Here is a 27,731-nt window from a genome sequence, read left to right on the forward strand (position 1 = left end):
TCCCTGGCTGTGGGCACATCTGGTTCATCTCAGCATCCCGGTGGTGGGGGGGAGGGTGTGGCTCAGGCTGCCCTGCTCTGGAATGCAGCCCAGGAGCAGACTGAACCGCCCTGGGCTGAGCCCTGACCCCCGGGAGGGACCTCAGGATGTGCACCCTTCCAACTGCAAGCCTTTGAGAGCCCAGCCTTCCCAGGCTCCTCCCGCGGCTTCTCCTCCCTCCTCACTCCTCGCCTGCCGGCTACTGGGCTATGTTGTCTGTGGTCTTGCTTTACGGAGACAGCAGGGTCGCGGGCTGCGCTCCCCTCCCTTCTTCCCGCTGCCCCAGAGAGTCCCATCTGCACTACCCCGGGTTTCTTGTGACCCGAGTGTTGAATCTGCACCAGCAATCCAGGGCCAGAAAGGACTCCAGCTCATCACATCGCCGTCCTGGCCCTGAGCTGCGGGGAGCAGGGCCAGGGTGCGGGTGCCCGGAGCGGGTGGTGGGCAGGGCCCCACTGCCGCGCTGCCTCATGACCCTGGTGTCCTTTCCTGCTCACAGGTGATCGCGGTGGTCATGGACATGTTCACCGATGTGGACATCTTCAAGGACCTGCTGGACGCTGGCTTCAAGAGGAAGGTGGCCGTGTACATCATCGTGGACGAGAGTAACGTCAAGTACTTCTTGCACATGTGCGAGCGGGCCCGCATGCACCCGGGGCACCTCAAGGTGAGCCGGCTGGTTGTGAGTGACTGGCTTGTCATTCAGTCAGTTGACAAACACTTGGAGCACCTGGCCTGTAGGTTCGGAGCCAGGCACATAGGGTTCAGTATCCTCGTGCCGCCCACCAAGCGGTCACACAGCCTGTGCTCACGTGCCCTGGGGCACGGGACAGCACCTGTGAGCGGCCGCTGAAGCCCACGCGAGGTGCTGCTTCGCAGGTTGTTTCAAAGCAGCCGGTGCCGCAGTGGCCACTGCCAGTGACCCTGGCCCCACGTGGAGGGCTCCCTCTCCCATGAAGTCCTTTCTTTCTCCATATAATGTCCGCCCACAGGTTATATCTGAGAAGACGATGCTCCCTTGGGCCGAGGTCAGGGAGGGCTTCTCTGATGGCTGCACAGTTGAAATGGATTTGAGGGGTAAGAGCCGAGTAGAAAAGGACGCTGTGGAGCAGAGGCAGAGGGGCAGGATGGCCTGGCCCTCAGCACTTTGCTGTGTGTGTCCTGGGCACATCCCCTCCTCTCTCTGGACCCCAGGATCTCACTGGTCCAACAGAGGGGCAGAGGGGCCGTGCGGCTGGGCTCTTCTGCTCAGACCCCTGGAGTTTAGTGCCTTGCTTGGGGGTGGGGGAGCCCCATGTCCACCCAGCCATTGCTTGGCACCAGCTGTGTGCAGCGCGTTCGCTGGAGTACAGATGACCCTGCAGAAGGACAGCCTGGGCCTCATCACGCAGCCGCTCCTCTGGACAGCCCAGCAGGAGGGCAGCTGTTCCATTTCACAGATCAGGGAGTCACTTACTGCTAGTGTGTTGACGATCAGGGAGAGGGGCAGCACCGAGCCCCTGGGCAGGTCAGGATTCCTCGGGGTGACGCCAGGCTGGTTAGCAGGAGGCTGGGCTCCTGCGCCTGTAATTTGTCAGCATTGAGTGATCCCCCCTTCCCCACCCCAGCTTAGTCCTTTCAAGTGGGTGTGAGCTCTCTGGGCGGTGAGTCTCTGGCTGTTGGGACATTTTTATGTGGTCTCCCTGGCGGGTTGACCCCACGCCGCATGCTCACCCACTGCCCGCCATGTAATTAGCACCGAGAACTGACTCCCAGGCAGACAGCTCATGCCAGAGAGTCCAGAGTGTGGAAGAGGCGTCTTTTGAAAGGTGACTACAGAGGCCTCAGCCCTGTGGGCAGCAGACCACAGAGTCCAGCCCTCTGCCCGTGCTTGGGAAGAGACTGACGGGCACCCCCCGGCACCCCTCCCCCATGCCCAGTGGGTATGCTGCGCATGTCACGTCCCTCTGTCCCCATGCATCCCCCCCATCTGGTGGGTGGATGAAGAGACAGAGAACGGCGGGTCTGTGCTGAGTGGGGATCCAGACCCTGCATGGCTGCCCCAGGGGCCTTGCCCCAGCCAGTGCCCCAGGCTCTTCTCAGCAGGGAAATCCCAGATGCCAGGCTCCCCACAGTGTCTGGAGCCCCCAGGAGGTGGGAGGCAGGCAGGGCTGGGCTGAGGACGCGGCTGAGGACGCGGCTGTGGGCCGCACGGCTCCCTCCCCGTGAGGCCGGTTCCTGCCAGCCCCCTCCACGTGGAGCAGTCAGGGACTCAGAATCCACGCGGCCCCCCAGCTCCGCTGCAGCCTGGAGCACCAGAGCCGGAAGGGGGCTGAGGCCTCCAGACCAGGCTCCCACTGGACAGATGGAGAAACTGAGGCCTGAGGACAGCTGGGCCCTGCCCAAAGGCGTTCCACCAAGTTGGGGCTGAACCTGAAAGCCAGTCATGGGAAGTTGGCCCAGACAAAAGGGCGACACACCCTTGGTGCCCATGTCCTCGGCTGAGGCTGCACCTGCCAGTGGGGCCGCCCGGCACTGCCCCCACAGGACCTGGTGTGGGGCCCTCTCCCTGAGCCTCCAGACCCCATGGCAATCGTAACCCCTCATCTGGTCATCTGGGGGTGAAGGCAGCGGAGATGACGGTTGTGGGGTGCTCTGTGATGTAAGGGGGGGTCACACAGCTGCAGTAACAGGAAATGGCGACCCCGGGCCCCGGGCGGAGGGTGTGAGGCCTCCTCACAGCTTGAAAGGAGGCTTCAGCCAGCAGCGTGGCAGGGTCTCCAGCCCTCCCTGCTCTGGGGAGGTGGTGGATCTGCTTCGTAACACGCCCAGTGGCTGGACTTTGTGGGAAGGAACGTGGGACCCTGGCCTCCTCATCCTCGCCACTGAGCCCGCCCCCTCCCAGCCTGGGCAGGTGGCCAGAGGCTCCTTGGGCCCAGCCCGGCCAAGTGTCACGTTGTCAAGAGCCTGCCTCCCTGCCCGCAGGCCGGCTGGGCCTGGACCTGTCTCGGGAGCATTTCCTTTGCCGGTAATCCCTGGGCCCGCCCTCGGCGCCTGCCGCCCCTGCCCAGCTCTGCAGGGCCCTGCCCTCGGTCCTGTGGCCCTGGGCGTTGGCTGCGCCTGGTGGGGTCCTACTTGTGACCCTGGGTCTGTCGGGAGCCAGTCTCGGGGCAACGCCAGGAGCCAGCCCTGAGCCCCAGCAGTGCACTGTGTAACCTTGGGCAGAGACACTCAGTCTTTCTGGGTCTTAGTCATCATATCTGAAAAATGGGAATATTGTCATTTATTTTGCAGGGAGGCCGTGTGGTGGGCAGGGCGCTCAGTGATGAACTCCTTTCCTGTCTTGTCTTCAGATGGGGGCAGCTGCGGCCCCTCCCATGGAAGCCCAGCTCTGGTCTGAGTGCCGAAAGCCTTCCCTTCCCTCTCTGAGCTACGGTCTAGCTGGGGACCCCTTACATCTCCCCCTCCAGGCAGCGCCGCAGCCTGAACCCCGAGCCTCCACAGTGCGTTCTGGGAGCAGGTGCAGTACTGCCTGGTTTCCAAGGAGGCGGAGGATGTCTGCCAGCACCCGCCTCAACACGCGTGAGGTTCCGGCCGTCCCCAGGCGCCCCCACCTGCCGGCCCAGCTTAGCCCTGGCTCCTTCAGGGAGGGAACATGGAACGAGGACCCGTATTACAAATAGGAAACAGGCCTTGAGAAGGCCTGTCCCTCTCACGCCAGGGCCCAGGGCAGGCCACATCTGGGATGAGGCTGGGTCCTGAGGGTGCCCAGAGCCGGTGAGAGCCCGGCTGGGCCTCGAGGCTCACAGCTTAGGACAGGACTGGGGCTGTGAGATGCCTGGTGATCTGAAAAGCTTGTTGGCTTTGTGCAGCCAAACTGGAAAAACCAGCAGCCACTTGGGCGAATGCTGGACCCATTTCTGATGAACAAAGAAGCACCAGGCAGGGTGTCTGTGGGAAGGTGCTGGGTGAGCATGTGCACATTGTGGTGCCCGAGCCTCCTCCTCTCCCGTCCTGCCTTCCCTGGCCCTGGGCTGGCTCTGCAGTGGACTCAGCACCCTGCTTCTCCGCCTAGAGGGTCTGCTTGGCAATCTCCAGAGATGTTTTTAATGGCCGTGATTGGGAGGGTAGTCCCGGCACCTGGTGGGTGGTAGACAGGGATGCTGTTAAACAGCCTGTGACACACAAGACCTCCCAACAGAGAGCCACCTGGCCCAGGATGTCAGCAGGGCCGAGCGGCCTGGCCCAGGGGAGGAGCCGGGAGCCCCCAGCCCTGCCCCTCCCTTCCTGTCCCAGTGGCATGACAGCCTGGGGGAGGCCAGGGTGAGTGCTGGTCCCCCTGCCCCATTACAGAGAGTGACACAGGCCCTTGGGAAGAGAGCAGAGGCTGGCTGGGTGCCCAGCCTGTGGGACACGGTCTCTCTGTCCCTGTGTTCTGTCCACACTCCTGGCCTGGCCTTGCTGTCACCAGTCAGGCCTGGTCAGGATGCGTCCTCCTCCAGCCCAGAAGGTGCCAGCAGGCCCCTAGAGGGAACGGGTGGACGGGTGGAAGGTGGTCATCCTCAGTCCCTGGGGCTGGAGCCACCCACTGGGAGGCCCAGGGCAGGTCACTCTGCTCCCCGAGCCCACCTGACCATCACGCACAGCTGACACTCCTGGCTTCCCTGACGCAGCTGTTTCCTGGCCCTTTGTGTTGGCCCCCACCTGCCCACTGAGTGGGAGGGACCACACCCTGTGGCGCTCAGTGCGCGTCACAGCACACTGCAGGGCCACCCGTCCACGCCCCCTCCACGCTGGGCCAGGAGCGCCCCCCGGCGGATGAAGCCCTGCCCAGCCATCCTCCCCGGAGGCCCCTTCAGGGGCTGATCCCTGCCCCGGCCAAGTACGAGGAAACAGGCTCCAGCGGGTCTGGGGACTGGCCAGGGCACCCCACTTGTCCTCCACCCTGCCTGCTGCCTGCTCTGCTGGGGGCTTCCCAGGCTCAGAGACAATGCGGCTTTGTGGGATCCTCCACACCTCTGCTCCCCGGGCCCTGACTGCTGAGACGTTACCTCATCTGGGCCAGGCCCCACGGGGCGGGACCCACCCAGGAACAAACAGCTGGGGAGCTGCTGGGGTGGGGGAGCTGCCACAGGCCCCCGCCTGCTCCTGAGCCCCAGGGCGGATGGGCCTAGTGTTTGAGGCCAGGCCCCCAGCGTGCAATCAGCGAAGCGAAAGCTCAGAGAAGGCCAGAGACTTGCTTAGAGTCACACAGCACATCTGGTGCAGCTGGGGCCTGCCTCTCCCATGGACTGAGTCACTGAGATGTAGGTGGTGACCTTCGGAGCCCTTCATAGGACAGGCTTTGGGGTGGGTGCGGACAGATGCTGGTGAGACGGAAACAAGGTGCTGGCTGTGTTCCCTGGCTGAGAAGAGGCCTGTGGCCCCAGCTCTGAGCCAAGGAACCCACAGAAGCCACGAAGCTGGGCCGTGGTCAGGCGCAGGTGACAGGGGAAGGCCTCACACCGCCTGCAGGGTCTTTGTTCAGACTTCTGTTCCCCGAGCGTGCTCCGCGTTGGGTACAAAGTCACGGGCACTAATTGTCCTGGGCTGCAGCCAGCTTCCTGCTGAGCTGGCTGCGAGCTGGCTGTGTGCAGACAGGCAGCTGGGGAAGGGGGCAGGGGAGCCGGCCTGGGAAGCAGGCCCAGCAGGACGACTGCCCCCGCCATGGCCAGGTGGGCATCCACGGGGACCTGCCCCTCAGCCTCTGTGGACTCCGCCTTGGGGCTGTCCTGAGCAGAGGGGTCCGGCGCCCATCACGGCCCGGGGACCGAGGTGGGCTCCAGGGCTTTCCGTTCTCCCTGCTGCCCCTGCCCGGACTAGGCCCCACCCTCCTGCACAGAAGCCCCTCCCCGTCCTCCACCTTCCCGCTCCTTTCCCGAATCCTCCAGCTGGAGGCCAGAGCTGTCCTCCTCCAGCCCAGAAGGTGCCAGCAGGCCCCTAGAGGGAACGGGTGTCCTTGAGGGCTGCTCCACCTCGTGCTCCCCACTCTAAATGCTCCATGGCTCCCTTCTGTCCTGTCCCTGCTGGGCCCCAAGTGGCCTTAGGGTCTTTCATCGGCACCTGGCCAGGCTCGCTCTGCAGGCTCCGTCACCCACCCTCCTCCCCCGATGTCCTCGAACGTTCGGCTCAGTCAGGCTGCCACGCTTGCTGCCGGGCCTCTGTGGTCCCGAGTCTGGAATGCTGCGCCCTCTTCCTGCCCCACCACTCGCCCTACCTCGACTTTCACACAGCAGCCCAGACGGCAGCCCCGCCTGGGGGCCTCCCCTGCCCCCCACAGTGGGTCGTTACTTATCTGCTTCCCCCCTCCTCCAGGGTGGGGTCTTTGTCACTGTCACCTCTGTGTCTGCAGCTAGGGACCTCGGCAGGGGCCGAATTAACAACGGGGGCCAGTGAGCGGGCGAGGGCAACAGACGGGGATGTCCCAGGAGGTGGGAGGGCCCAGAGGCCTCGGAGGGAGTGAGACTCCTGTCTCCGGGGCCTGCGAGGGGTTTCTGTCCTGGGCAGGTGTCCGGTGCACTGGGACTTCTGTTAACACGGAATTCCTGGCCCTGGTCTTCCTGAGTTGCACCTGGGGCAGCCAGGAGCTTGCATGTCTAACAGACGGCCTGGGCAGGCTCCCATCCGTGAGCCCACGTCCGCTTCCCGCCCTGAGCCTCTACCTTGGGGTGCCCTCAGCCATCCCCTCGACTCCGGGTCGCAGCCAGGCCCGCCCCGCCCTCCTCGCGGTCTGCTGTGCCCACCGCCAGCTTTTCACACGGATCAAGGACGTCTCCTGGGGAATGTCCCTCAACTCCGTACGGGGGTGGGGGGGGCCGTGCAGCCAGAGTCCAGAGAAAGACCTCGGACACAAGGCCATGCTCAGCCTGCATCTGCTTAGGACATCCAGGAGACCCCCCTTCCCTCGGGCCTGCTCCCGAGCCGACGGTACAAGCCTAGCGAGGAGGGAGGTGTGGCCACTTCTGGAGCCACTCCCGGGACTGCGCAGTGGGCTGGCCCGCGGGAGCAGGAGAGTTTGTCGGGAGCCCTGCCTTCGGTGCGTGGTGTGCGGGGCTCAGGGAACAATAAGAGCCGTGTTGCACCCCCAGCCGTCAGCGGACCTTCCTCAGTGTGTCCTTCCCATCCCACGGTCCCCTGAGGCCCCCCTGAGCCCCGGACGGTGTGTCAGTGCCATGGCCATGTAATCCTGTCCCCTGTCCCCCAACACAGAATCTCAGGGTGCGCAGCAGCGGAGGAACCGAGTTCTTCACACGCTCAGCCACCAAGTTCAAGGGCGCCCTGGCCCAGAAGTTCATGTTCGTGGATGGAGACCGGGCCATCTGCGGCTCTTACAGGTGAGCATCTGGCTTTCTGGGGGCTGGAGGAGCGGCGGCTCCAGTTCCCAGCTGGTTTCTGCCCTTAATCCTGCCTTGTGACACCCCGGTTATTCCGGTTCATGGGCCCCAAAACTGCTGAGGTGTGAATGGGGTTGGGCACGCCTGCCTGTCTCCGGAAGCAGGCAGGGGCGGGCCTTTGTCCATGAGACTGTGGTTCCAGCCTCGAGGTGTCAGCAGCCCGAAGGCGGGGTGTGGGCCAGGCCCACAGGACGGTCACTCAGAGCCTCCCTCGCGGATGGGGCCGTTCAGGAGTCAGAGGGTCGGAGCCACCCACGGCCACGTGGGGGATGGGGGTGACAAAGACACCGATGTCGGCATAAGCGCGCCTGTGCTGGATGACACCAGGTGTCCAGGGCTGCACACCAGGTGGGGGGTGGGGCTCACTGGAGGGGCTTGCCTGGGGTCCCAGACTCCACTCTGACCCTGCTCACTTCTCAGTCCCTTCTGTGCCACAGTCTGGTGGAAACTGGCCATGGGTGCACGAGTGGGGCTCACTTGGAAGCCCACCGCAGGGCCCGGGGAGGACTCCCCAGTCCTGGGACCGGGGCCTCGCGTGCCTGACCTGGCTGCCCCGCCCCCTGTGTTGCAGCTTCACGTGGTCGGCCGCGAGGACAGACCGGAACGTGATCTCCGTGCTGTCCGGCCAGGTGGTGGAGATGTTCGACCGGCAGTTCCAGGAGCTGTACCTCATGTCGCACGGCGTCAGCCTCAAGGGCATCCCCATGGAGAAGGAGCCGGAGCCGGAGCCGGTGCTGCTGCCCTCCACGGTCCCACTGCTGCCCTCGGGCACCGTGGCCAAGAAGCTCGTCAACCCTAAATATGCGCTGGTCAAGGCCAAGAGCGCTGACGAGATCGCCAAGGCTTCTTCCGAGAAACAGGGCGCCACAAGGTCCCCAGCGGGGCGGGGCCCAGCGCCAGCCGACCAGCCAGGGGACCTCCCCGAGCCACCCTCCTCCATCCACCCAGGGCTGCTCAACCTGGAGCGGGCCAACATGTTCGAGTACCTGCCCACCTGGGTGGAGCCGGACCCCGAGCCTGGCAGTGACATCCTGGGCTACATCAACATCATCGACCCCAACATCTGGAACCCGCAGCCCAGCCAGATGAACCGCATTAAGATCCGAGACACGGCCCAGGCGGGGGCCCAGCCGTGGAGGCAGAGCCAGGGTTGTGGCCCCGCGCCCGTGCCCCGCGCCCCCGCGCCCAGCGCCCCCCAGGACGGGGTCCCAGCCGAGAACGGCCTCCACCAGGGGGACACCGAGCCACGGCCCCCTGTACCCAAGCCCCGGACGGTCCCCGTGGCAGACCTGCTTGCCCGGGAGGGCGGCGGTGTGGGCTGGGCCCTGGAGACACCAGAAGAGGAGGCGCCCCAGAATGGGACAGACCACGGGCCGCCCAGGACAGCGGGCCCAGGCCATGCCCCGCTCCCGCGGCCGCCGTCTGTGACCCAGGGTGACCCGGATGGCGGGGGCGCAGTGGTTCCCAACGGGCTGGACGGGGAGGAGGATGATGATGACTACGTGACCCTCAGTGACCAGGACAGCCTCTCAGGCAGCTCCGGCCGTGGCCCCGGCCCCCGGAGGCCCTCAGTGGCCTCTTCTGTGTCCGACGAGTATTTCGAGGTGATGGATCGGTCGGCCACTCTCCAGAGGCGCTACTCGGAGCAGGCGGCCAACGGGCCAGCCCAGCCACCCCGCCGACAGCTTAGTGCCCCCCACGTGACCCGTGGGACCTTTGGTGGACCCCTGGCTGGCTCATGGGCCCAGGGTCGGGAGAGAGAAGAGGTGGGCACTCTGAGGAGGATACCGGCCCCACGCTCCGCTGACAAGGAGGCACAGGTGGGTCAAGGTCCCTGTGCACCTGGGTGCTCCCAGCACCTCCCCCAGGCCTGAGCGCCCAAAGCTGTCACGTCCTGGGCTACTGCGTCCCCAGCGCAGATGACTCTCCTTGTTATAGACGGGGAAACTGATGGATGGGGGTGGGGTAGCAGCCACGCAGGGCCACACGCGGCAGGTCATTCATTACCCACTCGGGACCCTCAGCCCCACATCTCTTTAAGAGGCAACCTGAGCCAGCTACCAGAAGCCAAAAGGAAACACACTTAATGCACCCAGGGTTTCAGGTGTGCGGTGTTCGTGGGTGGTGTGCACCCTACTTTGTGGACGAGGAAATGGCGGCGGCACAGAGATGTTCCCTTACCCCCAGGTCACAGCAGTGGATCATCTTTGCCCGGACCTCATGCCAAGCCCGCTCTGTGTCGATCCCTTTGGCTGTGGTCCTGGGGACCACTCTCCACCCCTCTCCCCCAGGCGGGAAATAGCTCGCTTCCTCCCAGTGACCCTGCAGAGTGAGGCCAGAACTCTGGGCACCTGCAGCCCATCCTACCTGGGAACAGCACGCGGCTGACCATGCCCGGCATGACGATCAGGCCCATGGGCAGCATCTTGAGGTAGCTGGCCAGGATGGAGCCCCCCTTGGCGTGGTTCAGGTCCCGGGCGGACAGTGACCGCTGCACGATGACCTGGGGGCGCGAGAAGGGAGTGATTCCCGCCCCTCGGGCTTCCTCACCGTGGTGCTCAGGGAGCATGTGAGGGGATGCTGTCCCACTGGCCTAGACCCACCCAAGACGGACACAGCTGACCCTGACACCTGGCAGGCGGGTGGCATCCCGTCCAGATGCAGAGCTCACCTCAGCCATCTGAGCATCTGGGGCCGCAGCTCTCTCTCTGGGGACTCTGTCTCCCCGTCTGTTGAGGAGGAAGATGTGGATCCCACCCAGCAGTTGTCAGGGCTGGAGGAGACCTGGGTGGGAGGGTCTCAGGGCCCCCCCATCTCCTGCACCCTCACAGAGGCTGGCAGGCTCACTAGCACCAGCTGTGTTCTGTGCCACTGGCCGAGGTCGGGAGCTCAGACCTGGGTTTGGGGAAGCGTGCATTTCAGTGGTGGAAAGGCGCCAGAAGCCCCCTGAGGGCTACTCCTCAGGTAACTTCAGGCAAATCCTAACCGGGCCTCAGTTTCCAGATCTGTGGAATGGGAGGAGAGCTGGGTGGTGGGAACTCATGGCATCAGATCTCTCCCAGATCTGGCATTAAGATTCTCTGATGTATTTTTTAAGTTTGACTTTAAACAGCTTTCCCGATATATAATTCACATACAGTTTAGCCACATACACTATATGATTCAGTGATTTTTCGTATGTTCACACAGTTGTGCAATCTATAACTTTCAAATACAAGTATTTTTCTTCGGCTGCTCTGTAGTTTAAGTCACCTCCTGCAATTCAGAAGTAGGAATTCCTTGTGATTTTAACTCACTTTCCCAACATGCTAGGTTAATAGCTCCAGCATCTCCCTGTAAGCCACGGCTCTCGGTGGAGTGTTGATTATAGGGTGCCGGGTCTGGGCGAGCTCTAAAACAGACACTTCACAGGAAAACCAGGCGGGGATGGAGTGCCCGTCAAAGCTCTGGGGGTGCAGCTAATTGAATCCATTTGAGTATTCCCTGGTGTCCACCTGGAGAACCCACCCCCCATCACCAGCTGCCCGGCTCATCCTCCAGCACCTTTCCATCGACTGGAGAAAATAATCTGATTTTACGTCAAAGCCAAGGAAGGACCTCAGTGGGAAACAGTGGTCGGAAGCCTGTTCCTCATCAGAGGACCTCAGGTGTCTTCTCTACGTGATCTCTTCCCATCTTTCCCAGCTTCTTGTCTGGGTTAAGATAATAATGGAGCCAGGGGTCCGTGCCCAACCTCATGTCTAAGGACGGGGGCACAGTGGGGCACACGCAGACACACGCCGCCGTGTGCGAGAGCAGAAGCAGGCTTTGTTTCGTGCTCCTTGTTTCTGTCGCTGAACTTGAAGTCCCTCTGTTTTCATGAAAGTGACTTTTGTAAAGGCTAAAAACTGTATGTCCGTGTTCAGTGTCTGTCTCAGAGGCTCTTCAGTGCCCATGTGTGTCGAGTCCTTAAGAGAGACTGTCGTGTGGCTGCAGACACCCTTCTAACTGTCTCGGAGAAGGTAACATGAACATCGTGAATTCTCTTCTATATGGAACTCCTTGGATCAGAGATGAGTGTTCCTCAAAATTTAGGCTCGTGTGCAAGATCAAAACCATGACGAAGTTGTGCTCTGGAGACGTGCCCCCTGGCTCCTGCTGTATGCAGTCCCAAGCCCAGAGGTCATCTGAGAGACCGAGCAGCACGCGGCCCCTGGCCAGACCACGTGTGAAAACAGCTCCGCCCTACTGCCTGGCTGGGCAGCCGCCCCCCTTATCTACAGTCAGCAGCCCAGGAAGGCGGGCGGCTGTCGGAGCCCCGCAGGAAGTCAGATGTCTATCTCCAGTAACAACCCAGGAAGCCACACAGTAACTTCTGTAACAATCAGCCCCAGGTGGCCGGGACCTAACTGATACCTCGCAGCTTCTCTAACTTGTGTCCCTACTTTCGGCTTGGGACCAACCAGAGAGGCAAACGCCCCCCTGACCAGTCTCGCGGGGCGCCCTGTTTCGTCAGCCCGGCTCCCTCCTCCCGAGGCCAGGAGCCTGCAGTCAGGGCTCCCGGAGCCCGTCCTCTGTAAAGCTGCCCGCTTCTCCGCCTGCCTTCGAGTCTCTGCAGATGCGAGTGATGGGGGCCGACTCCCCTGCTGTAGCAAGCCCAGAGTAAAACTGCCTTTGCTTTTCTTAAAAGAAAAACTCACAGGATGCCAGGGCGCGCAGCATCGGGCACACAGGACGGCCGGCGTCAGCCCTGCCTCTCCGCCAGCGGCGGTGGCCTGGGGCCGGGGCTTTCCTCATTCTGAGCCTCCTCGCCCCTCGCGCTGTCTAGACCGTGAGAGGCTGGAGGTCTTCTCTGTAGACCTCCCCCTCCGGAGTCCTGTGATCACACGAGCCTGGAGCCGCGCTCCTCACGGGAGAGGAGTGTCCCTAAAACCCTGCACGTCGTCCGTGACTTCAGTCCGGCCGGGGCCTCCCTGCAGGTCACGGTTTCTGCCTCCCAGCCTCTGTGCGTGCACCGCCTGCTTGCTCGGCCACGTAGCCTCCCTGAACCGCGGGTCCTCGCCTGCAAGATGGGATGTGACCACCGACCCGCAGGGCTGCTGCAAAGCCTGCGTGAGGCCACCGTGTGGACGGCCGAGCCTGAGCGTGCAGGCTGCGAGCCCCCAGAGTCGAGGCTTCCACTGGGGTGCACCTCAGTTCAGCACGGCTCAGCACCACCCCAGGAGCGTTTGGACCCTGGCCCCCCACTTCGGGGACGTCCCGAACTGGCCTGGGCATCCCTCTCGTCGGCTGTGAGATGAGACAAAAACCCCTGGGAACACGGAACACTGTGCCTGGCCTGTGGCCGGAGCCTGAAAAGTTGTGGCCGCTGTCAGGACTGACACAGCTGCTGCCAAAAAGAGTCTGAAACCGCAGTGGCGGCGGGTGACAAAAACTGCACCGGCGGAGCGGGCAGCCCGGTACCCTCTGGTCTGTGCGCCTCCCTGTGGTTCAGACCGGGCAGCTGAGGTCAGGGAGGGTGGGGCAACACCCGGATGGGAGCCCAGGCCAGCTCTCTGCCCCCTGGGCCTTCTGCCTCCTGTTTTCGTGGTTTTATTGGGTTCTGATTGTCACCTCCGCACTGTGGGTGAGCTGGCAGACAGTGAAAAGTGTAAAGAAAAGGAAAACCTCCTGTGGTCCCAGCACGCAGAGCCGCCACCCTGTTCTGACCACACATTGGGGGGCTACCCTGGCCCACGCGCTGAGCAGAGTCCTGCCAAGCCCCCGGGACCCAGTGGGCCGGTCCCTGCCATGTGGGGGTTCTGGTGCAAGGCCCGGGCGTCCCCCAGGCAGGCCCAGCCTGAGCGGGAGGTGGACGGGGAGGTGAGGCTGAGGCCAGGCGTGGGCCCCCAATACCAGGGGCACTCTGGACACCCTTGGGATCAGCAGTGTCCTGCCTCCACCTCCCCATGCAACCCTCATGCAGGAAGCAAGTCCCTTTCAGCCCTGACCTCCAGGCCAGGCTGTGTGGTGGCGCACTTGGCCTTCATGGGAAAATCTCCTGAATGCTGTTCCTCCCAGAGACACCAGTGCCCCGCCAGGCCATGCCGAGTGGGGTGGGAACAAGAGGCACCCTGGGGTGGAGGGGCTCCAGCTGGCCCCACAGGACAGCCCCGGCACCCACAGCACGCCCTCCACTGCCGGCCTTTCAACCAGCATCTCACCCACCAGGCTGGCCCTTAGGCCTCCCGGGGGCGCCGGAAGGATGCCTGCTGTGGGCCCAGCCTACACGGGCATCTCAGGGCGCCCTGTCACAGGCAGGGGAACTGTGGCCCAGCCCCCCAACCTGGATGGTTTCCCAGGGTCACAGCCTGGGGAGGGTCTCCAGCAAGCATGTTCACTCAGGGGACACAGAGCGCCCCTCACCAGGCAGGCACTCTGCTCCGGCCTCAGTTCCAGCCTGTGGACAGGGCTGCCGGCCGGACCTGCCCCGCAGGCAGGGCTGCCCCGTTTACCCCACTTGGCCTGGCTGCCTCCCTTCGTGGGGGGGCCCTCGGGGCCGCGAGTCCACAGGCAGGAATGCTCGTGAGGCCTGTGCCCACTGAGGGTCTGCTGCTTCCTGAGGCCTCTTCCCAGCCGGTGCCGCCTGGAGCTGCCCAGGGCCTTGCAGGTGGGCAGGGCAGGGGCATCGTCTGCTTCTGCCCGGAGAGGCCACCAGGTACGCTCACAGCCTGGGAGGGACTAATCAGACTGGAGGAAGACCCAGTCCTCCGCACTCACCACAAACTGGCCCAGGTGGAGGCACTGGTGTCCCATCCCACTTACAGATGGCAGAGGCTGGGGCAGGGGAATCGGGGTCGGGGAGGCATGGGCCTTATCTCACCACAAAGTGTGGGATCGTTCCCATAGGGGCCCCCAGGGAAACGAGGCACAGAGTCGCAAGACAGACTTGCCCAGGGCCACCAGGGCCAGGAGGCAGACCCAGATGTGCCGGCCGCAGCCCCCCCAGGAGAGTCCTATGGGAATGGGCAGAGCTGCCCCAGGACTTGGGTCTCATGCCCTCTGCTCTCTCTCCCCCAGGGTCAGCGGTTCCACCACTATGGAGTCTCTGCCTCGGGGACCAGGGATAAGGACGGCTTCCCACAGCCGCTGAAGACCCCAGGACCCCCGCGGTACCGCCCTGCCACCGACGGCACCCAGAGCTCCAGTAGGAAAGCAGGCCCGGCCGTGGCTGGCCCGCAGCACTGGCAGGCCAAGGGTGGCCCAGTGCCCCGCACGCTGCCAGGCCCTGGGAGCCCAGGGCCGGCCCGAAACGCCAGCCCCCTGGCCGACAGCAGGGCCACCGAGGAGCGCCCAAGTCCTTTCGGAATCCCGTACTCCAAACTGTCCCAGTCCAAGCACCTGAAGGCCAGGACGGGTGGCGGCCAGTGGGCATCGTCCGACTCTAAACGGCGGGCCCAGCCCCCCCGGGACCACAAGGACCCCTAGCACCCTGGGCCCAAGCCTGGAGCCATGCCGTCCACGGCCTCCGCCCCAGCCTGGGCTCACCGTGTGGGTGGCTCCCAAGGCCTCCCGGGCCTCCCGAGCCTGCCCTGGAAGGCAGGAGGGTGGGGTGAGTGGTGACCTGGCCACTCACCTGGTCAGTGCACCAGTACCAGGTGGCCATGATGGTCAGGCCGAAGGTCATCCCAGTCCACGGGAGGTCCCCCGTGTAGGGGTCTCGGAACATGTGCATGGCGTCTGCCCGCGGCAGGTGGCAGGTCGTGTTGGAGATGGTCCTGGACGGGACGGCCCGGGCGTAGGCTGCTGCCAGCTGCTCATACCCACCAATCTGCTCGAAAGCTGGAGCGGGCGGGGCGGGACAGGGCAGTCAGCGGCTGGGGGCCTCCTCCCACCCCCACTGTCCTCATCTCACAAGTAGCTTCCCGATGCACCAAACTTGACTTTTTCCCACTTCACTTTTCCCAGTGTCTGGACAAGTACGGAAGGTAGAGGGTTTAAAGAAAGTGAATTCAGATGACTATTTTATTTGTATTTAAAATAATGCTATTAAATGAGCATTTTGCACACGGGCACTCAGCCTCCTGGCCTCTGGACGCCCGTCGGCCTCAGGCAAGGAGTTCTCTGCCCGGCTTCCCCCTCGACTGTCAATTCAGGGAAGCAAACCTGTCTTTTCTTGGCAATCGAGGACTTTGCTGAGGAGTCTGAAGGGCCAAAGTCCTGACCCAGGGGCTCCTGGGGTCGAACTGAGAACAGCGGGGGTTGTGTGGCCCTGAGGGGAAGCAGACGTCCTGGGAGGCGCAGGACCTCCCTCAAGGCCACCACGCCAGCAGCCGGCCAGGCCGAGCCAGGGCTCTTCCCTCTGGAGCCTAGACCATGTCCACCCCTGGCTGCTCCTGTCCACCCAGGGTCTGGGCCCACCTGTGACTTCTGCTCTGTCTGTGATCACCCCCGACCCACCCCTGCCCCAGACCAGGACAGGCTGCCTGGGCCCCTCTCCTGCCGTGGGCTCTGGGGCCCCTGGTCTGTGACGAGGCGGGTACACAGAAGCGTGGACAGCCCCGCTTCCCCATCTTTCCCTAGCAGGAAGCCTGCTGCCCGGACTCCGGGGGGCCCCCTAGGGGAGGGGTGGGTGCTCAGAGCAGATGCACAAATACTACACGAGGGCTGGAAACTGCCCGAAACGGCCTAGAGTCTTGAGTCTGGAGGAGACCGCGAAGGCCTCTGTTCGCCCTCTGTGGGCTCCTCCTGGCCCTGTTTGCATACTCGCTGGGATGGGCGGCTCACTAGTCCCGGGAGCAGCCCATCCCCCACGGCTGAGCTTCCTGCCTGCTCCCAGACCAGTGTCCCCCATCTGTCTCAAGCCCTCTCCTCCTCCGCTGCCTTTGTCCTGCGGGCCGGAGCAGCTTCCTGGGATGTTGTGCATGGTTTTAAACAGTGGGAGATGTCCGGGCAGGTCTGCACACTGGCCCCAGCCCCGCCTCGCTGTCAGGCCTGGGGCCGGGCGCGTGCTGCTGGCCCTGCTTCCCAGGGCGGGGGACACACGTGCCGCTGGCCAGCGGGGGTGGGTGGGGAGCAGGCGGCCTCCGTCGCCCCGGGGAGGCCGATGGGGGCTGACCACCTCGTGGCTTAACCTCCTGAGCCCACCCCCACTCCCAGCACCGACACCTGGGTCCCAGTGGGCAGCACCCAGACCCCAAAGGGCCTGCTGCTGGGAGAGCCCCCCACAGGCCTCACCTCTGACGGTCAGGATCACGGCCCCCACCACCATGATGAGCGTCTGCAGGGCGTCTGTGTAGATCACGGCAGCCAGGCCCCCTGTGGGTGGAGACGGGAGCTGGAGGGGGCCCTGGCCTCTGCCAGGAGGGACAGCTGGTCCACACCCACGTCCTCTACCCTCTCACAGTTGGGAGAGCTGTGGGCCGGCAGAGCCGGCCTCATGAGTCCACTTGTCCGACTCCAGCCGGCCACTTCCCAGGCTGTGGGACGAGGTGGCCCCTGCCTCCCGCCAGCCTCAGTTTCCCAGGTGTGTCCACCGGCCACACCCACGCTCGGGCGGGGGTTCGGGGCACCGCACCTGCGATGGTGTACAGGGCCGTGATGGCGAGCATGAGGACGGTGCACAGGTAGAAGTCCCAGCCCAGGCAGATGTGCACGAAGAGTGCCCCCGCGTACAGGTCCATCTGGGGGTGGGAGAGGAGCCTGTGCAGGGGCCCGGGGGACCGCAGGACCCAGAGCGCCACTTGCCCGCCGTGTGGCCTTGGTGCCTCGTGGACGAGGGAGGGGAGCCCCCCCACCCACCAGGGGCTGTCATGAGGGGGCGGAGGTCGGGGCTGTGGATGAGTGGTGTGCTGGGGGCGTTGCTGACGTTAGTAATGTCCGAAATGGCCTCTGCCCACCAGGGACCAGCACTGCTGTTCAGTCTGGACCCTGCCTGGGATGGAAAAGAAGGCGCCCTGTGCCCTCAGTGCCCAGGGGTCCTGGAGAAGGAGTCTAGGAGGGCTTCCTGGGGTAGGGGAGGCCCAAGAAGCAGCCAGCCCCTGGTGGATATTTATTCCATTCGGTCCCATGAGGTGTGCTGGGCACATAGTAGCACCGCAGATACATCAGTGAACAAAGGAAAAATGGGGGAGGCAGGAGACATTCTAATTAAATCATCAGCATACCCAAAGTGGTGCGTGTGTGAGAGGGAGAGCAGCTGTGGGCCCTCCGAGAGGGTGAGGGGGCAAGCCATGTGGATACCCAGTAGAAGAGCTTCCTGCCAGAGGACACAGCAAGTGCAAACGCCCTGGGGCAGGGTCATGCCTCGGTGTTCACAGTGTGGCTGGAGTGATGTGTGCAGTGGGAGAAGAGGGGGAGGTGAGGATCCTGTTGGCCACAGCTGGCCTTCACCCTGAGTGCCCTGGGCTGGGAGGACAGTGATGGAGCCCAGTCCCGCCAGCCCGTCTGAGGGTCCGAGCAGTGATCTCTGCCCCCTGCCACCCATCGCATGTTCTCTCTACAGACCAGTGTCCCGGCCTGGGAGGTGGCAGCAGGCAGGCCCTGTGGTCTCCGTTTGGACAGGCTGCAGCTGGGATGTGTCCCGGATATGCAGACATTTGGGGCTTTCCTGGGGCTCCACCCAGTGAGGTCAGGGCCTCTGGGGGCCGGCTGGGCATGTGCACTTCAAACAGCTTCAGCCCCAAGCCACCAGCCAGGGGGCCCCAGTCCCTCCCAGACTGATCCCAGCAATTAGCTTTCCTCCTGTTTCCCTCCTGGCTTCGTCCAGGCAGCCCTGGCATCAGCGCTGAAGCCCCGGCCTTGAGATCAATGGGTTGTCCCTATTTTATAGATGGGGACACTGAGTCACCCCATCACGAAGTGGAGTTTGAAGTGCACGTCCTGGCGGCCTCAGCACTGAGGGGCAGTGGCTGGGCCCATTCGGCTCTAAGTTTGGTCTCTGCCGGATTTGCCACAACCTTGAGCAAGTGACAGCCGCTCCCTTGGTCTCAGTCGTCTCTTAATGGGGCTGGGCACAAGCTGGCTTGTAAGGGCCCTTCCCACTCAGGCCCCTGCCATTCTGGGAGTCCCACCCAAGCTCTAGTGTGAGGTGTGGACTGTGCGGCAGAGCCGTCAACAGGACGGAACCCTGCGCCCAGGTGTCGACCTCGCAGGACTGCACCCGGGCCTCCCCTCCCTCACCTCTGTCCCCTCCAGCTCATCCTCTGGGAGGCGCCAGAGGCACCAGCACAAGCCTGGCTGTGCCACGCCCCTGCGCAAGGCCCCAGGGCCCCTGGGCACTGCTGTCCCTTCCGATCAGGACCCCCGGCCTCGTCTCTCACTGCAGCCCTCTGCAGACCACTTCTGAGCCCTCGCAGGGAGCTGCAGCTGGACAGGCTGGACAGATCAGGAGGGAAAACCGGAGGCCTGGTGCTGCCATGGAGCCCTGCAAGGCTGCGGACCAGCTCCTTGCCCTCCTGGCCTCAGGGCACTGCAGGCTCCCCCTAGTGGTGGAGCTGAACCACCTGACCACCACCGGTGGGAGGCGGTCGAGCCAGTAGACTGCAGGCGCCGGGCGCCCTCTAGTGGGCGGTCCTGGCTCACCTGGTGCCGGCCCAGACCCAGAACTCCGACACCCTGTATCCAGAAGCCCCGCAAAGCAGGAGTCACGAGACCTGTGTTCTCCCCAAACGTGTGCCCACTGCTGAGCCCCGCCCCCAGTGCCCTGGACCAGCTGTGTGGCCCTAGACAAGTCAGTGTGCCTCTCTGGGCCTCAGTTTCCCCAGCTGTTAGACGAGGCAGAGACAGGAGAGATGTGAGGGTCCCTCCCAGGGGCCCCGGAGCAGGACGTTCCAGCTAAGCTGGCCGGAGGCTGGAGGGAGCAGCTCACCGATATCTTGGTGAAGACGGACAGCAGCAGCGACAGGACTGACAGGTACATGCGAATCCGCCAGCCTCCGTAGCGCTTCTGGATGTATTCAGGCATGGTGACAATCTGGAGGGGCAGGGGCAGGGGCTGAGCACTCCCCCGAGACCACGGCCAGAGTTCGGGGCCAGCAGCTTCTCGAGGGCAAGGCCCTGGCCTGCTTCCCAGCACCGTGAGCAGCGGGCCTTGCGTTCCAGGCGCAGGGTTCCGACCGCATCCTGAGGGGCTCAGGAGGGGAGAGGAGGCCAAGGCAGGAAGGGTGGGCTGGAAGGGCTGCGTCTGGGGACAGAGGGACAAGTCTGGAGGCCATGAAGACACATCCGGATGAGCTCTGGCTGGACAGGGAAGGAGGTGGCTGTGACAGACTGCGACCTCCAGGAAATGGGGTCCTCTGGACTCAGTGACTGCCTAGCGGGGCTGGAGGAGTGGCAGAGTCAAGGACAGCGTCGTGCAGGTGTGCTGCCCAGGTGTGCAGCCTGCGTGCTCAGGCAGACGGAGCACCCCCCCCACCGGAGGCCGCACAGAGGCGCAGTAGAAACCAACACGCAAGGCACCGCCGCCGAGGTCCGAGGGGACCTGACTTGGCAGGTTGATAGGGGTTAGCTGTACCAGTGATGAACCCAGACCTGAGAGCTGTGGCTTCACTCACCCCCTTGGGAGTGAAGCCAGGGGTCCTGCCCAGCATCACCCCAACTCCAACCAACGCCAGACCCAGGGGGGCCGACCCAAGGCCCAGGAGCAGACTCACCTCAGAGGAGACGTAGATGGGCACGAACACCCACGCCAGGGCCAGCAGCACGTAGGTGGCCTGAGGGGAACAGAGGCGGAGTGAGGGCCGCAGATGCAGAGACGCAGCTGGACCACCGGGTCTGCAGGCCTGACTTCCCATGAGAGCCCCATCCCCTCCTGGCACCTCCGGAAGCAGATGGCCAGGCCAAAGCCAATGGCTCCCTCCCCGCTGGTCTCTGGCGTTGTGAAGACCAGACTTCCCCAGGAACACTGCCCGCCTGGACACCGGCTGCCCCGGCTGCTGGGAGCTGCCCCTCTGGCCATCGAGGGGTAGGCTGAGGGAGCTCCATCCAGCGCCTCTCAAGGCTGCGGCACCCCCACAGCCTGCGTCCACCCCTGGGAGCTCACGTTCCACTCGAAGCCTGCCACCGCCAGGCCTCCAGCTGCACCCGAGCCCGCCAGTCCGATGAAGAGGCCGGAGCCCTCGCTGCTGGCGAAGAGGGAGGCTCCGATCTGGGGGGGGGGGAGGGAGGGAAAGGAGCTGGCTGCAGGCCCACCCAGTCTCCGAGCCCCCACCCTTTCCACGACTTCCACCGCCTGGTCTCTACACCCCCAGCTTAGGGGCCCCCTGCCAGCCTCAGCCTGCCCATCACTGCCTGCTTGGGTCACTTGGGTGAGGAAGCCCTCAGGAATTCAGATGCTGGCTGACTGAGAGGTCAGCTGCGGCCCCACCGGCAGGAGGGGTGGGAGGAGTCAGGGTGCACTCACCGGCCACCACGTCATGTCCCGGCTCGCCAGGAAGTAGCCGCGCACCGTGTTCCTGCTGGCTCGGCATGAGGACTGCAAGGACAGAGGCGGAGTTTGGAGCCCGCATGCACTGCTGCTCCGAAAACAGGCTGGTGGTTCCCCCAGGAGCTAAACACACAAGATACCCCATGACCCGCAGATCCCCTCCCAGGTATACATCCAAGAGGACTGAAAACAGGTGCTCAAACAAAACTTGTGCACGAATGTTCACAGCAGTGTTATGCACAACAGCCAAAAGGTGGAACCAGCCCTAATGCTCTTCAGCTGAAGGATGGATGGACGGACGGACGGACAAATGCAGCGCAGTCATACAACGGAATGTTACCCAGCTGCAAAAAGGAGTCCTTACGGACACGCGTCACAGAGTGTGTCAATCAATACAAGGCCGGGCTCCTCCTGACTTCAACTGCCTCCTCCCCGCTCCCCTGATACTTGATAGCCAAGGTGCCCGGCTGAATTGTCTGGGCCTACTGCCCAAAGCTTCTGCCTCTCCCCTACCTCAGCCCCTCCACCTCCCCTCTCTGCACTGGTGACCCAGCCACACCACGTGCGGCGCAGTCTGCAGACTCGCTGGTCTAGGCCAGAGCGGCCTCGTCCAGCTGTGCAGGCTGTGCACTGCACCGCCTCCAGAGCAGCTCTGTTCTTAGCCGGTGTCTTTTCCTGACATGTCTTCTCATCCTCAAGGACACAGTGGATGTGGCCAAGTGCCTCCTGTTTCCCTGTCTCTTCCCAGAGGGCCTCGTCTTTCCCAGCAGCTGGTTTGAGTGGCCCCGACCCACGACCTCCAGCTCCAGCAGGCCTGTCGCACCCCTTCGCTGGCTCAGGGCCGTCCTGGACTTAAGAAGGTGCAGTCAGAGTACAGCTGGGATCGCGCCTCGCTTCCAGCGAGCTAGCCCCGGAAGCAAAGGCTCTGGGGCGGCTGGCGGCCACGTACACCTAGTTAACACTCACCGAGTGCCCCAGCTGGCAGTTACCCCGTATGAGGGGTTCAGTCTTCACAAAGCCCCATGAAGTAGCTGTGGCTTCCAGAGGCGAAAAGACAGCTGGCCAGTAAGGGCTTGAGCCAGGATTTGAACATAGGCTCAGCCAATAGGCTGGGCATCTCACCTCCATGAGGGAATTTGGGCTCAGGACAGAGCCACACGTGGGCAGAGGCTGAGTGAATCACAGTGAAGTGCAGCTACAGCCCTGGAGCATACTGGACCTGAAGCCTTCCCTATTGCTGACTTTTCAGTATGGACGTCATTACATTTCCTTCATTGAGCTCATTTGGAATCGGTTTTCTGCCACATGTTAAGATACCCTAACAGATGCAAAGGCTCAGCTCAAGATCCCTTCTCCAGGAACACCTCCCTAGAGGCCGTCCCCTGGGCTCTTCTAGACCCGACAACAGACCCCTTTGTAGGGCTGCAGCTGGCCGGCTTGCTCTGCCTGCGTTTGGGCCACGAGTGCCTGCATCTGATCGCTGTGGGATCGCACACTCCTCGCCTGGCCCAGCTCTCTTCTGCGTATGCGCACAGCTCTCTGGCCAGTGCACCTGCTGGGCCCACGTGGCCTGCCTGGAGGGACAGGTCAGAACTCCTGCAACCCCATGCCTGTGGCACCAGCTGCAGTGGGAAGGCTGAGCTGGGAGAGGTGGGAACTGGGCAGCAAGGCTGACGGCCCAAGCCACTGGGGGCAAACGGCACGGCCTCTGATGCCACCTCTGCCACCCCTGCTACCACTCCTGCCACAGAACCAGCCCCAGCAGCAGGTCCATACCCGTGTGGGCCCTCAGGTAGGAGGCCCCCCTCTCAGGGACTTGGGACCTGGGACCAGGTAGGTCTTACAGATCCGACCCTGAGACCCAGGAAGCTGAAAGCCAGGCAGACTCCCAGGATGCTGGTGCGGGGACATGACCTGCTCCGGGCCCCGCTCCCGGGCCCCGCTCCCGGCCCTCAGGCTTAGGCCATGGCCAGGGAGGACAAGAAGAGGGCACTCGTTCTTCACCCGCAGACGAAGACCACTGCCAGTCAGTGGCCTGGGGACCTCTCGGGACAAGGACAGGGAGCCTGATCTCTGCAAAGCCAAGGCTGGCTGGCTTATGTCCATCTCCTGCCAGGAAGCCTCCAGATCAGTGTTGTGAGTAGACAGGAGGAGCCCCTCCCGCTGTGCAGGGTCCTGGGGTTCGCTGGGCAAGTCCCTGTCCCCTGAAGACAGGGTTCACTTGCAAACAGGGCTGCCTTCGCCCTGGGCCGTGGGAGGACGGGCGACGCACAGCACCTGCAGTGCAGGGGCCCTGCGGCTGGGATCTGCAGTGCCCTGAGTCACCTCTCTCTCTTACCAAAGGTGGGAGAAACTGGCTTATGAACTAGGCTAGGCTGGCAGACACAGAGCTGTTTGAAAACAAAGACCCCAGGCCCTGTGTGCCCCTCCTGGCGTCTGGATCCTGGCCCAGCTGGCATGGGTGCAGCCGGGAGCCCCTGTGATTCTGTCACTCAGGGAGATATTCACCCTGTAAGCCCATCTGACATCGGAGACGAGGCCAGGGGGATGCCGTGCTACGTCCAGGCCCCAGCTTGTCGGCTGAACAGGAGCCCCTGAGCTTCCCGCCCCATCTGCCCTGAGAGGCCTTCCTGTTCCTCACTTTAGAGCTTGAGAAGCCGCTGCCCGAAGAGAGAAAGGGGCTTGGTCAAGGTCTCCGACAAATCTCCCCAGGGCTGGGAGGAGGACCCAGAGGGCACCGGGCCTCCAGGGACTTGCAGGCGGGTTCCCACACCCCAGCGCCCACCCTGGCCAGCACCCACCACCATCCTCTCACCCATATGCCCACGGCCACGTTCAGGGCAAAATACACGGTGATGATGACGATGTCGGCCACTCTCAGCTGCGGCCCGGGAGCGCGGGGGTGGCTGGTCGAGTTGTCTGCTGCCATCCTGCGGCAGGTGCCGGCTGTGAGCGGGAGGGACTGAGGGCCAGACCAGGGCAGTAAGGGCTTCCTGGCGGGCAATGAATTGATGATTAAACCGAGCTGGCCGGGGGCATCTCCAGCCCAGTGTGGCCCTGTGCAGGGAAGCTGCTCCAAAGTGCAGCCGTGTCTCCTCCGCCCCCAACCTGGTGGGCAGTGCGGGAGGGGGGACAGCTGGGGCAGGGAGCATCCTTCAACTCAGAGGCAGCTTGGGAAAAGTAAAGGGGTTTGATGGCCCCCAAGGCAACCAGAATAGTCCCAGAAAGAAAGGACTCTACCTAGTGGGTGGCCCAACGTGTATTTAATTTGGATAAGAAGCACGGGAGACTGGGACAGGTGCCTCACCCCTGGGGATGCTGCCGTGACAGCAGCCATGTCTTTCTGCTGCCATCGGGCCAAGTGGACCGAGAGGGACCTGGGATGGTGACCTGCGTCACACGGTTCACTTCCAGGTGCAGCCCTCCCGGTCCTAGAATGTCCTCGTGTTGGACGATAAAGGCTTGTCACCAAACTCCTCTTTTTTCTAGAGAAGTGACCAGACCCAAGGCCCCCACGCTGACCATCCTCTCAGGTCCCTGCGGCCTCCCAGGACCTAGCAAGCGCCTGCGGGGGCCGGGACCGTGCTTGGCATCTCTGCACACCATCCCATTTTGCATTCAGAGTAGGCGATGTGGGTCCTAGTCACGGAACGGAGGTGGAGGCTGTCTGGCTGTCACCTCACAGCCACATGGGGGGCAGAGCTGAACTCCAGACACTCCCTGCTGGCGGCAGCGATGGCTCTGGTTCCACCGGGCCCTTCCCGCTTGGATGCTCGCTCGCTGATTAAATCAGTGACTCGGCCCATGGCTCTGCAGAGCACTTGGAGTTTAACTGGGACACACAGCCCCTCCAGAAGTGCTAACGAGTGAGCGGCTGGCATGGGAACACGCTGTGCCTGTTACTCTGTGACCGACGCAGAGGGTTGAAGATTAATCTCCTCACACGCAGGACTAGACACGGAAGAAAAATTAAGTCACTGCTCACAGTCAGCCCAGGCCGGCGCAGACAGCACCCCCGTTGCCCTCACCTCCGCCCAGCCAGCCTCCCAGGGGGCTTTACGTCCCCAGCCACTGCCGGAAACACCTCCTGAATCAACGTGTCACTTCGTGCCAGTCAGAAGGACCCAGCTGGACAATGTCCAGATTTATTAAACTGCTCTCCTAGAGATGAAGTAGCTGAAAGAACAGAATTCGGCCCCCTCTCCTCAGCCTGGGTCTCCGAAGGAAGTAACACACTTGCAGATAATCCCCTTCCGCCTTCTGCTCGAAAGGCCTGGGGACCGGAGTTCGTGAGGTGCGGACGCCTGGGCACAGGGACAGGGACAGGGAGGCGGCGGAGGAAACGAGCAGAGATGGTGCCACCTGGGAGTCGAATCACAGTCCACACCCCGATCCAACCCAGCGCAACCACACCCACGGACCCAAGTCCTCCGGCGCAGCCGCCCCAGGACTGGAAAGGTGGACCCCGCCCAGCCCAGAGCCGCCGCGTCATGCCCCGTGAGCTGCATGCGCCCAGGGGGAAGCCCTTAAATCCGCGTTCAGACACTGCTTCTGGCGCCAAATGTGCGGGGTTTTCCCACAACCACCTTTCTCCATCTCTCTGGACACCAACTAGGTGTCCTGCAATTCAGCTCAGTTCTGCCATTAGCTACGAGTTCTCGCAGACCCCACAGGTGAAGGGCTCAGTCCCACAAAGCTGCCCCCACTTCGGACGCCAGGCGCAGGTCCTGGGCCTCCCATACTTGTGACCAGGGGTTCCCATACCTTTCCTAAGGTTTCATAATTTGCTAGAATGGTTCACAGAACTCAGGGAAACACGCATGATTACTCTTTATTATTCTAAGGGCTATTACAAAGGATTCAGATGAAGGGGTATACAGAGTGCAGTGCAGAAGGGTCCCAGTACGCGGGCATGGGCACAGCCGGGGCCGGGGAGCTCCCTGAAGCCCGTGAACCATGTAGGGTTTCCACGGAGGTGTTACTACCCAGACGTGGTGGATTTAATCGCTGGCCTCCGTGATTAACTCAAGACTGAAAGCTCCCACCCTCTAACCATGCCTTGGTCTTCCCAGTGTCCCGTTCCCATCCTGAAGTTACCGAGGGGCCCCTGGATTGTAAACTTTGAAATGGTTAAAGTGGTAGATTTTATGTCATGTGCATTTTACATCAATAATGAAAAACAGGCTCCTGGAATTTAAAAGGCTCCAGAGGCGTTGGCTTTCTGCAAAGATGTGCTGAGTCAAGGCAGGACTTTGCACCCATTAAGAAGTTTCTCCTCAAATAAACAGCAACACAGTAAGAGCTGGGGACTTTAACGCCCCACTCTAACAATGGACAGAGAACCCAAACAGAGAAGCAGTAAGGATGCAGCGGGCCTGAGCAGCACTGCAGACCAAACAGACCTGACAGACACACACAGAACACTCTGTCCAACAGCAGCAGAACACACATCCTCCAGCGCACAGGGAGAGCTTCCTAGGGGAGACCATGTGTTAGGCCACAGAACAGGGCACAGCAAATTCAAGAAGGCCGAAACCACGCCAAGTATCTTCTCTGACCACGATGGATGAAACTAGAAGCCAGTAACAAGAGAAAAACAGGAAAATTCAGGTACACGGAAATTAAGCAACGCTCTCCTCAACAACGGGTGGACCCAGGGAGAAGTGATGGGGAAGTGAGACAGTTCCTTGAGACAAACAAAAAACGGAAACACAACATACCAAAATTTATAGGATGCAAAAAAAAAAAAAAAAAAGCACAACCAAGAACAGGATGCAGCAAGAGCAGCTGCAAAAGGGACTTACATAGCAGTGAGTGCCTCCATTAAGAAGCAAGAAAGATCTTAAATAAATAACCTAACACTATGACCCGAGGAAAAGAGGAAAAGAACAAACTGAGCCCAAAGTTATCAGAAGGAAGGGAGTGATACAGATTAGAGTAGAAACGAATGAAATAGATACTGGGGAAACAGCAGAAACGATTAACCAAACGAAGAGCTGGTTCCGTACAAAGATAGACAAAATTGACAAACCTTTAGCTAGACTAACCGAGGAAAGGAGCGAGAGGATGCGTCACAACAAAATTACACAGGAAGGAGGAGACGTTGCGGTGATGGCACAGAAAGACAAAGCGTCGTAAGAGGCCACTATGAGCAACCAGCTGGACGCCCTGGAAGAAACGGAAGTTCTTAGAAACACACAAACAACCAAGACTGAGTTAGGAAGAAAGAGAACGTCTGAACAGAGCAACGACTAGCAACGAGACTCGATCAGTCATCGCACGTCTCCCAGGATCAGAGGGCTTCACTGGGGAATTCAGTCAGACGTCAGAGAAGAATTAACGCCAGTCCTTCTCAAAATCTCCCAGAAAGAAAGGTGAAGAGGAGGGAACCCTCTCAAGCTCATGACAAGGCCGACATCACCCTGATACCAAAGCCAGAAAAAGAAAAGGGCCGATACTCCTGATGAAAACAGATGCAGAACTTCTTGGTAGAATACCAGCAAGGCAGGCCCAGCAGCGCACCACAAGGTGGCTCGGGATGTGCAGGCCCATCAGTGGGATGCAGCTCGTTAGTAGAATGAAAGGAAAAACTCGTAGGATCATCTCAAGAGATGCAGAAAAAGCAACTGGCAAAATTCAACATTCGTTCATGATAAAAAAAAACACCTCTTAACAAATTAGGTTTAGAAGGAACCTCCTCAACATAACAAAGGCCACGCATGACAAGCCCACAGGCAACATGGCACTCCACACTTGGTGGTGAAGGGCTGACAGCACTTCCTCCGAGTTCAGGGGTGAGACACGGGGCTCACCCCACCACTCTTACTGACATGGTGCTGGAAGTCTGTGCCAGAGCAGCCAGACAAGAAACAGAAATAAAAGGCGTCAGGACTGGA

At 62.2% G+C, this 27,731-nt stretch overlaps 2 protein-coding genes across 2 annotated transcripts in view; one reads left to right on the plus strand and one right to left on the minus strand.

Moving 5' to 3' along the window:
• The window catches only part of FAM83G (family with sequence similarity 83 member G), a 28,166-nt gene extending 12,682 nt beyond the window's left edge, over nt 1–15,484 (plus strand). The window contains exons 3-6 of the mRNA XM_072938514.1: nt 539–706; nt 7,267–7,391; nt 8,023–9,271; nt 14,490–15,484. Coding sequence (XP_072794615.1) covers nt 539–706; nt 7,267–7,391; nt 8,023–9,271; nt 14,490–14,897 — 1,950 coding nt within the window. The 3' untranslated portion in view covers nt 14,898–15,484. The remainder of the gene's footprint in view (nt 1–538; nt 707–7,266; nt 7,392–8,022; nt 9,272–14,489) is intronic.
• Nucleotides 1–26,553, minus strand: part of SLC5A10 (solute carrier family 5 member 10) — a 52,048-nt gene extending 25,495 nt beyond the window's left edge. The window contains exons 1-9 of the mRNA XM_072938515.1: nt 23,651–26,553; nt 20,812–20,883; nt 20,452–20,556; nt 20,063–20,122; nt 19,279–19,383; nt 16,987–17,092; nt 16,647–16,727; nt 15,046–15,251; nt 9,819–9,954 (exon numbers count right to left, since the gene is read on the minus strand). Of these exons, the coding sequence (XP_072794616.1) occupies nt 9,819–9,954; nt 15,046–15,251; nt 16,647–16,727; nt 16,987–17,092; nt 19,279–19,383; nt 20,063–20,122; nt 20,452–20,556; nt 20,812–20,883; nt 23,651–23,764 (985 nt within the window). The 5' untranslated portion in view covers nt 23,765–26,553. The remainder of the gene's footprint in view (nt 1–9,818; nt 9,955–15,045; nt 15,252–16,646; nt 16,728–16,986; nt 17,093–19,278; nt 19,384–20,062; nt 20,123–20,451; nt 20,557–20,811; nt 20,884–23,650) is intronic.
• Nucleotides 26,554–27,731: the final 1,178 nt, after the last annotated feature.

Source organism: Vicugna pacos, chromosome 16 (assembly GCF_048564905.1).
Source record: "Vicugna pacos chromosome 16, VicPac4, whole genome shotgun sequence".
NCBI classification, from domain to species: domain Eukaryota; kingdom Metazoa; phylum Chordata; class Mammalia; order Artiodactyla; family Camelidae; genus Vicugna; species Vicugna pacos.